Genomic DNA, 8452 nt, shown 5'->3' with positions numbered 1-8452 from the left:
AGGTGGGCGCTGTTCACGAGGGAAGGCCTGGGGACAACTGAAGGGCTGTTTGTGAGGGAGGCTGTTAGCAAGGGGAGAGGCCTGGGGCATTTGGGGGATGCCGGGGTGTTTGGGAGGGTCTGGGGACGTTTGGGGGAGGCCTTATCTTGAAGGAGGGAGGTGGGTCGTGGGAGACAATCTGGGTGGGTGGGGCAGTTTGGGTGGGGAAGAATGAGATCAGGGATGAGACAGGGAACGGACGGCGAGAAATGGAGTAGCCTGGGATTGCTGAGGCAGATGGGGCAAAGGACGTGAGCACAGGGGAACCGCCGAGGCATGGGGTGAGAGGAGAGCGGGGCCAGAGGCATTCCAGGCACAGGAAGCTCGTGGAGGGCAGAGGTGTGAATAACTGGCAGGACTCTCTGTTCCTGCCCTGGGAGGTGAGGCCAACCACCGTGACCCTTGTCTGTGGGCGTTGGGCACAAATAAGCCCTTGTTACGAATCTCAGTTTACTTCTGGCTCACCTGTGACACATGCCATTCCTGTCACCCTTCCTCTGCTCTCAGCCCTTGTAAGAGCAGCATGAGTGTACAGGGAGGAAATGTTTTGCGTTTGACGGATGTGTGTGCGTGTGGTGGGAGCGGAGGTCAGCAGGTGGTCTGGGATTTCGGGAAACGGTGTGCGGGAGAAGCACTGCATCTCACCGAACGCTTCTGTTGTTGCAGGAGTGCCGGATTGCGCATCCCATTGTTAAATGCACTTACTGCAGGACTGAATTCCAGCAGGAAAGGTAAATGCCCGCTGAGCTGGGGAGACCTATGTTTTCTTTAGAACAGACACACCCGGGGAACTGTAATGTTTCCACACCTTTGATGACTGAGCCTTAACCTGTAGATTGTTGCTGTGGAAGACTTGGGGGACCTTTGGCCTTCTTCAAAGGTCTGCCGGGCAAGTCCGTGTGCCTCTGCGGTGTCCTTAGATTTACACCTTTTGCTTGGCTTTTATTTTTGGTCAGTGCTCAGATGCATCTTCCAGTGAAGGATCTGGGTGCATCTTCCCGCGAGTTTTCCTCTTACCTGATTTCCGGTATCCAAAAATTATTTCCTAATGTGTTTCCTTTAGCTGTGCTTTTGCCTTTTTGCAAGTTACGTAGCTTACAGAGGAAGGATTGGTAAACCCAGTAGCTGCGTGCGGGCATTGTGTGGGGTGTTCTTTCCTGTGTTTGTTGGACAAATACACCTCTGTCCTGACCTCCCTTAACCTTGTCAACCAGAGCAGACCTCCTCCAGAACTGAGGCTGTCACCAGTGCTGAATCACGCCTGCTGCCAGTTAGCCGGTGATCAGACTCCTGTATCTGTAAGGACAAAAAACTGGTGTCATCTGGGGATGCCTTAATTAAAAGATACCTCCTAGTAATACCACTTTTTGGCAAATTACCCTCAACCAGATGGGGATAGGAAATGCACTTTGATATCTGAGTCCCTAGTGAAGATAAATACAGCCTCGCCACTGGAGACGGAGCCTAGGGGGGACTGGGATCCTAACCACAGAGGTTTAATTTTCTTTGGGGAAGTGTTAATAGAATGATCTGTCCTTCTTTTTAACAGCAAAACCAACACAATATGCAAGAAGTGCGCTCAGAATGTGAAGCTCTATGGCACAGTAAGTGAGCGGGGCTCGTTCTCACCAGCCTCTTCTCCTTTCGTCTTTCTTGTCTTTATCCTGCTGAATCCCAGAGCAGTTTATGGGCTGGCTCTGTTGTAATAGCATGACTGATCAATAATACGCGCGTCCCTCAAGCGTGAAGCTTTTACCTTTTCTCTTCTTTTAGTACAGAAAAGAGCAGCTCTGCATCATTTTAGGCCAGGAAATGAACTATTCGATATCCAATAGAAACAAGAGCGTGCTTACACAAACTGAGATTGCTGCAGGAAGCAGTGATACATCTTTTTTTCCTGCTTGTCTGAAATCTGAAAAAGAGATTTTGATTGTTTCTATTTTGGTGTTATACATTTTCTAAACATTTCATAGTGCCTGATAAATGGTCTGGGTGCCATGGCTAAATACACTTAGCTAGAGACCAGGGGTCCAAATGTGTTTATGTCTCCTGGATCAGCATTATAGTTAGCTTGGAACAGGGAAATAAAAGTTCTGAAGTGATGGGGAGAAGGGGAAAGAGCAATGTATTAATGTAATTAGAAGGCACTGCTGTATCAGTTGTTTTTGTTTCTTAAAGCCAAAACCCTGCCAGTACTGCAACATAATAGCAGCGTTTATTGGAAACAAGTGCCAGCGTTGCACAAACTCTGAAAAGAAGTACGGACCTCCGCACTCCTGTGAGCAGTGCAAGCAGCAGTGTGCGTTTGACCGGAAGGACGATAGAAAGAAGGTCAGTATCTCTGTAAAAGGAGTCCGAAAAGGTAAAAAGGCTGATCACAGTGATTGTCTGTCCATCTCCTTCACGTGTTCTCGGGCGTTTCAAAAGGGGGTTGTGAAGTATTTTTCTGGAGTTCAGCTTTGCTGTGGGAGCTGTGTTTTGGAGCTGTTTAATCTTTGAGCCCCTCTACTCCTCTGTCAGATCTACTGAGAAAGATCTCTTGAATTTGGCCTAAGGGTTAGGTGGGCTGGCAAAGGAGGAGGGGCCTCAGTGAAATGTGAGGTACCTGCTCGGGGAGAGGGATGGGGAACGATATTTGTGCCATAGCCTGAGGAGCTGAAAGTGTCATACCTCCACCAGGAAACCCATTCCATGGCTCCTGCGCCCTCTTTGCCTAAACAACATAAGTGCTCCTTAGGAGGTGTGTATTTCTAAGGCCTGCTTCCTGCAGGCTGTGAACATCTATTGTTCATTTTGGATGCTGCACTGATCCCTGTCCTCCTGCTGATCCTCCTTGAGCAGAGACCCTTGCTGTTTTGGTCTCCAGTGACTACCCTGTCACGTACCATTCCTCGGCAGGGCCTCGGCAGAAATCCCGCTAGAGTTAGCCTGTCTTGGTGAATGGGTGCTATAAGATGGTCTGTAAGCAAAGCTCGGCAGAGACCGCAGTTACGATAGATTAGCTGCTATTGATGAGTTCTGTCTGCATTGCACCAGCCATGCCAGATGCACTTCTTACCGCTTCCAGGCACGCGAGGGATCCTTTTTGAGTCGCTGCTTGCACATATGTGATCTTAAGCCTGAAGGTGCTTCTTGTCTTCTCTGTGTTTGGTTTGTGGGCAGGAAGCAAGACCAAAACTTCTCCCCCTCTCTTTCTCTCTCACCTTCCAGGTGGATGGAAAGCTGCTGTGCTGGTTATGCACGCTATCCTATAAACGGGTCCTACAGAAGACCAAAGAGCAGTGCAAACACCTGAGCAGCTCTTCCCGGGCAAGCCTGCAAGAGAAGGAACAGTACAGTAGGCTCAGCGGTGGCAGCCACTATAACAGGTAACCTGCACGAGCTTTTCCGTTGTGCGGGCTGAGCTTGCCTCTGGGGTGAGCAAACAGGGTGCCTGGCTGCACCACGCTCCTTAGGTACGCTTCCTAAAGTAACTGGGAGAAGCGCCTGGGGGCTCGGTACCTTGGTGATGGGTTTTGGCAGCCGTCTGTTGCTCAGGAGAATCTGGCTAAGTCAGGCTTTGCTAGATTGCAAACCCCACTGTGCTGGAGTAGACTTGTAGTCCGACAGTGCTTCTTGGTGATTCAGCTTACTGAACTTGTACACAATTAAAGCTAAATTGCATTTGTAAAATTTAATGATTGAAATGTAGATTTTAAGCATGAGTTCTTCACCTACGTACTGATCTGACTGATGCGTTGTTTTCTGTTTATTTTTAGTCTCCAGCTACTCTTCAAGGAATTAATTTTTTATCGTTCTTTCTTGCGCTAGGAAATACTGTTTTAATAGGTTCAAAGTGGGTGGGAATATTTATCTGCTTCTCTGTCTTAGACTGCAAGTCATTCAGGTTCTGACATACAATTTCCTCATTTTTCTAGCCAGAAAACCTTATCCACCTCTTCTATTCAGAACGAAATCCCAAAGAAGAAAGCCAAGTTTGATGCCATATCTGCCAATGGTGACAGGTGAGCCTGTTATATGGGGGAATTGTGGGTGGGCAGTCTTGTTTGCTAAGTTTATATAAGACAGAGTTCTGTGCAAATAGCAGGAAGCTCTTTTGCTAGAGCAGGGATCCCGGGCTTTGGGACCTCGAGGGGCTGCGTTAGCAGCTTTCCAGAACCTGGCAGGCCAGTGTTACTTGGCATTTAGACATAGGTTTGAAGAGGAAAAGAATACCTAGCGCCTGTACCTGCTAGAATAGAAACTGCTTGTTGGCTGAGCTCCCCAACAGCTAGAAAAACTGCAGCCAGATCAGCTTTGTCCTCTCTCTGCAGTTACAGGGAGAGGGGGACTGTTGGCTGCGCTGTAGAGTTGAGGTCTGCAGGTTTTGTGCTTTCGGGGCCGTCAGACTGATCTGCAGGGAGACGGCCTGAGAGGAGAGGATCAAGACCCACCTCCCGTTTCCCCTCCTGCCTTCTGGGGGAGGGACAAGCAATCAAACAGCTTTGCTTGAAAGCATCCGATCCCATTCTGCTGTCACAGTTTGTGCTAGATTATGTTGACACCGGCTGCACGCGCAGCAGAATGGGAGTCACTAGCAGAAACAGGAGATTGAGATGGATTTTTATTTTTTACGGTCTTGTACGTGCATATTTTCATTCCTGCCTTTCCTCTCTGATTCTCAGCGTTCCTTCCTCTCCCGAGATGCTTTGTCCCCCTATCCAGAGTGCCCCGTCCACGTTGGCGCAGTGGGCTGCTTCCCAACAGAGTCTCGGTGCCCACCATTGTCCTGTTTCTCAAGGCACTGACATCCTGAAGTGAGATCACCTCTTGTTTTCTCCCCTGTTGCCCTCCCTCCCTGGGAACTGCCTCATACATGGAAACTGTCCCTATCGATGGATCTCTTTCCAAACAGCAGTGAATTGGGAGCACGGATCAGAGCATAGGCTCGTTAGTGCCAAAGGGTCTGTTAAAGCCACCGGTAATTAATTAATTGCTACCTACCGTGAATGTCTTTTCTTCGAGATCACAGATCGCATCTCTCCTATAGATACTATTGACACCTTGTCGATGTTGGTGAAATGTTGCAATGGGAAATAGAACTGAAATAATTTTGTCAGGCAGCGATTCCCCCAGAGCGGTCTAAAAGACCATTTATCATCTGAACGGTGTTTGCAGTTAAAAGTTGGAAAAATCTAAGGATTAACTGTGGCTCGGGAGCCCCGGCTGGGCATGGAGTGGTCAGAGCATTCATCTGACTGCTTTTAGTGCTGGTGGAGCCAGAGGAGAGACTGGAGACAGGTCCGTGGTAGAACCGGTGCAGCCCATCAGTATTGCTGCAGCTTTCCCTCTAGAGCCCTGTTAAGGCTCCTGCTCACCTACTGAGGCTGCTCTTCGGGCTATAGGACGGCACCAGGTATTTTTACCTGCTCGCTAAAGCCTGGGCTGAGACTTAACAACTCATTGTAATACCACTGCTGGCTTGAAAATATCCAAGAAGCAAAAGGTCCCATGCTCTGGCAGCAGTGGCTCAGCCATTCGTTTGCAAAACAGGAGCATGTATTAGGGGAGTCAGATGCCTTCATTTCTGTTTGCTCTTGTGTCAGATGTTGTCACTCTGGCTCCTGCCAAGGCTGTGGTCCTTGCCACAGACTTGTTTTGGTGAATCCCAGTAACAACCTGTGTGTAATTTTAGCATCTACTGGAGAGCTCCGGCAACGTGCTGTAGAAAAGGCAAGCTGCAGCTGCCTTAGACACATGGCTGTGTTTCTTGAGTAGAATAATAATGGTGGTTCATTAAGTGTGTTTTTGGAGTCGCTGGGTTTTTTTGTGAGGATGAACCCCCCAGAACCTTCCCCTCTTGCACCATTCTCTATAAGATAGTCCCCCCCAGAGTCAGCCTGGAGTCTGGGTCACAACCCGAGTATGGAGTTAGGTGCGGCAAGGCTTGTTTTCATCATCAGCGTGGTCTGGAGTGGGGTGATGCACAACCAGCACCTCTTCGCTGCTGAGATCGGCCGCAACTTTCTGTACAGTGTGTCTTGGCTGCAGCCAAACTTCTGATGCAGCCTTCAGCTGGGCAAAATCTGGGCACACGTGAACTCGGCTCACTTTGGCAACACCCCCAACAGGGTCCAGCTTATCTGAAATTGTTGCTCCTTTGCAGATACAATAGGAATTCCTTTACCATGTCTTACTGAATTCCCTCTGTATGTTTTTGTTTACATATTTCGGAGCGGATGTTGCTCCCAATGGCTGTGATATGCGGACTGAGCAATTTCCAGTGGTCGTTTAACGGCTGGCGTTGAATGGTTCGTTCTGGGTGAGCTCTGTAGGGAGCTAACAGCACTGGCCCTGCTGCGCGCGGAGTAGCTTTCCCCCGCAGTGACTCTCAGCACAGCTTGCAGCAGACCTTGCCCTACTAATCCCGCTGTCCTGGGCTGCCCCTGTGTGTGTGAGCACCCTGGCTTCACCTCCAGCCTCTGGTGCTGTGCTGGTCCTGATTCGGGCAGTGCTCGGTGTCCCCATCCTCCTGTGCAAACGCTGCCAGAAGTGTCTTTATGTTACAGACTCTGCGGATGAACACGCTGCGGTCCCTTCTCCCGTGACTATAGACAAGGTGCTAAATTGTGCTTTTAACACCAGGCAACGATGAGCGCTACTGACTGAGCTGGCTGGGGGAGGGCAGCGATGCCGGAGGATGCTGAGCAGCGAAGTTCCTTTAGTAAAAAGATTCTCATCTGCATAGAAAAGTCCCGGCGTACGCTTAAAGCACTGGCACTTGGGCTGAACTGCGCCTGCTTTTGGTGGTGGTAGAGGAAGCGTAAGTTCAGATGCCCGTTCCTATTGACCTGGATGGATTTTTGCTCATGGGGGATATTTTTGTCTAAGGTGAAACTCGGATGCTGGTTCGGTCAGCCTGGTCTGTGCCTCTTGATGCTAGCCTGACTTCAATAGCAAAATGTTTAAGCTTGGCGTTTGTTTTGCCTAATTTCAGCCATTTAACAGGTGTGGAGTTTAAGGCAGTCATTTTGGTTTCTTGTCCATTCAATAGAGAGAGGCAGGTGTCTTTGGAAGAGTTCCATTTTTTCCTCTGTCTTCACTGAAAGCAATGGGAGCTCATCAATTCACTTTAATTAGAGGCATGCATTTTAGACTGTTCAAACGTGGAGACCACATGTCCCCCTGACCTATCCCAAGGGGTTGGGATCCTGGGTACGGAGTTTATTTGTAGGGGAAATGGCTTTTTGTTGGTTGGTTGGTTGTTTTAACTTAGTCTTTCTTGGGCTGAACTGCGCCTGCTTTTGGTGGTGGTAGAGGAAGCGTAAGTTCAGATGCCCGTTCCTATTGACCTGGATGGATTTTTGCTCATGGGGGATATTTTTGTCTAAGGTGAAACTCGGATGCTGGTTCGGTCAGCCTGGTCTGTGCCTCTTGATGCTAGCCTGACTTCAATAGCAAAATCTTTAAGCTTGGCGTTTGTTTTGCCTAATTTCAGCCATTTAACAGGTGTGGAGTTTAAGGCAGTCATTTTGGTTTCTTGTCCATTCAATAGAGAGAGGCAGGTGTCTTTGGAAGAGTTCCATTTTTTCCTCTGTCTTCACTGAAAGCAATGGGAGCTCATCAATTCACTTTAATTAGAGGCATGCATTTTAGACTGTTCAAACGTGGAGACCACATGTCCCCCTGACCTATCCCAAGGGGTTGGGATCCTGGGTACGGAGTTTATTTGTAGGGGAAATGGCTTTTTGTTGGTTGGTTGGTTGTTTTAATTCTTAGTCTTTGTTAAAGGAATGGAGTGACTTGTATTTGGCAGTTTTCCTTCTAATTTTGGAGTCTCAGGCTGCTTCCTTAACGCGGGGCTAAAGACAGAGAAACCTTTCATTACTAACTTGTCAGTCTTTCAAAAAAAAAAAAAAAGGCAGGGGGGGAAGCTGCTTCTTTACTTAGCACCTTGACACATTTGAGAGTGCATTTTGCAGCAACTGGACAGGAAAATACCTGCCTGTGCTCACGTACTTGACAGGAGGGGATGCCTGGGCACTCTGAGCCCTCCGTTACCCACTTGTGGGTGCAGACCCCGGGGGCAGGTGGAGGCCCTCGGAGCCCTGGGGTCGGGTACCGGCTCTGCTGAGCTGGAGAGCGGCTCTGTGGAAGGCTGGTGGCCCGCCTGTCCCTTCTCCCCGCTGGGTGGCAGGGCCGGCTCTCACCTTCCCGGCTCCGCAGTGTGCTCTGCAACAGGAGCTGCCAAGGAGGGAATTTTTCCTGCCGGAGCTGCTCAGGGAAATGTGAGCATCTCCCGGCAGTCTTTATCACCCCAGGATATGGCAGCAGGGAAGCTTGCCTGGGCAAAGGAATGTGTAAGCAAGAGTTTGTTTTTAGCCAGAGGGAATCAGTGAGGAAGCCTTTTTTTTTCTCTGTGGAGGCTGCTTCC

The 8452-nt window shown here is 49.3% G+C and overlaps 1 protein-coding gene across 1 annotated transcript in view; it reads left to right on the top strand.

Moving 5' to 3' along the window:
* Positions 1–97: 97 nt before the first annotated feature.
* The window catches only part of FAM76A (family with sequence similarity 76 member A), a 14304-nt gene continuing 5949 nt past the window's right edge, over positions 98–8452 (top strand). The window contains exons 1-8 of the mRNA XM_009276260.1: positions 98–182; positions 277–419; positions 706–770; positions 1589–1643; positions 2218–2370; positions 3250–3407; positions 3957–4043; positions 4704–4835. Coding sequence (XP_009274535.1) covers positions 98–182; positions 277–419; positions 706–770; positions 1589–1643; positions 2218–2370; positions 3250–3407; positions 3957–4043; positions 4704–4835 — 878 coding nt within the window. The remainder of the gene's footprint in view (positions 183–276; positions 420–705; positions 771–1588; positions 1644–2217; positions 2371–3249; positions 3408–3956; positions 4044–4703; positions 4836–8452) is intronic.

Source organism: Aptenodytes forsteri, unplaced genomic scaffold (assembly GCF_000699145.1).
Source record: "Aptenodytes forsteri isolate BGI_AS27 unplaced genomic scaffold, ASM69914v1 Scaffold321, whole genome shotgun sequence".
Lineage (NCBI taxonomy): Eukaryota > Metazoa > Chordata > Aves > Sphenisciformes > Spheniscidae > Aptenodytes > Aptenodytes forsteri.
This window is presented reverse-complemented; position numbering and strand designations above follow the sequence as displayed.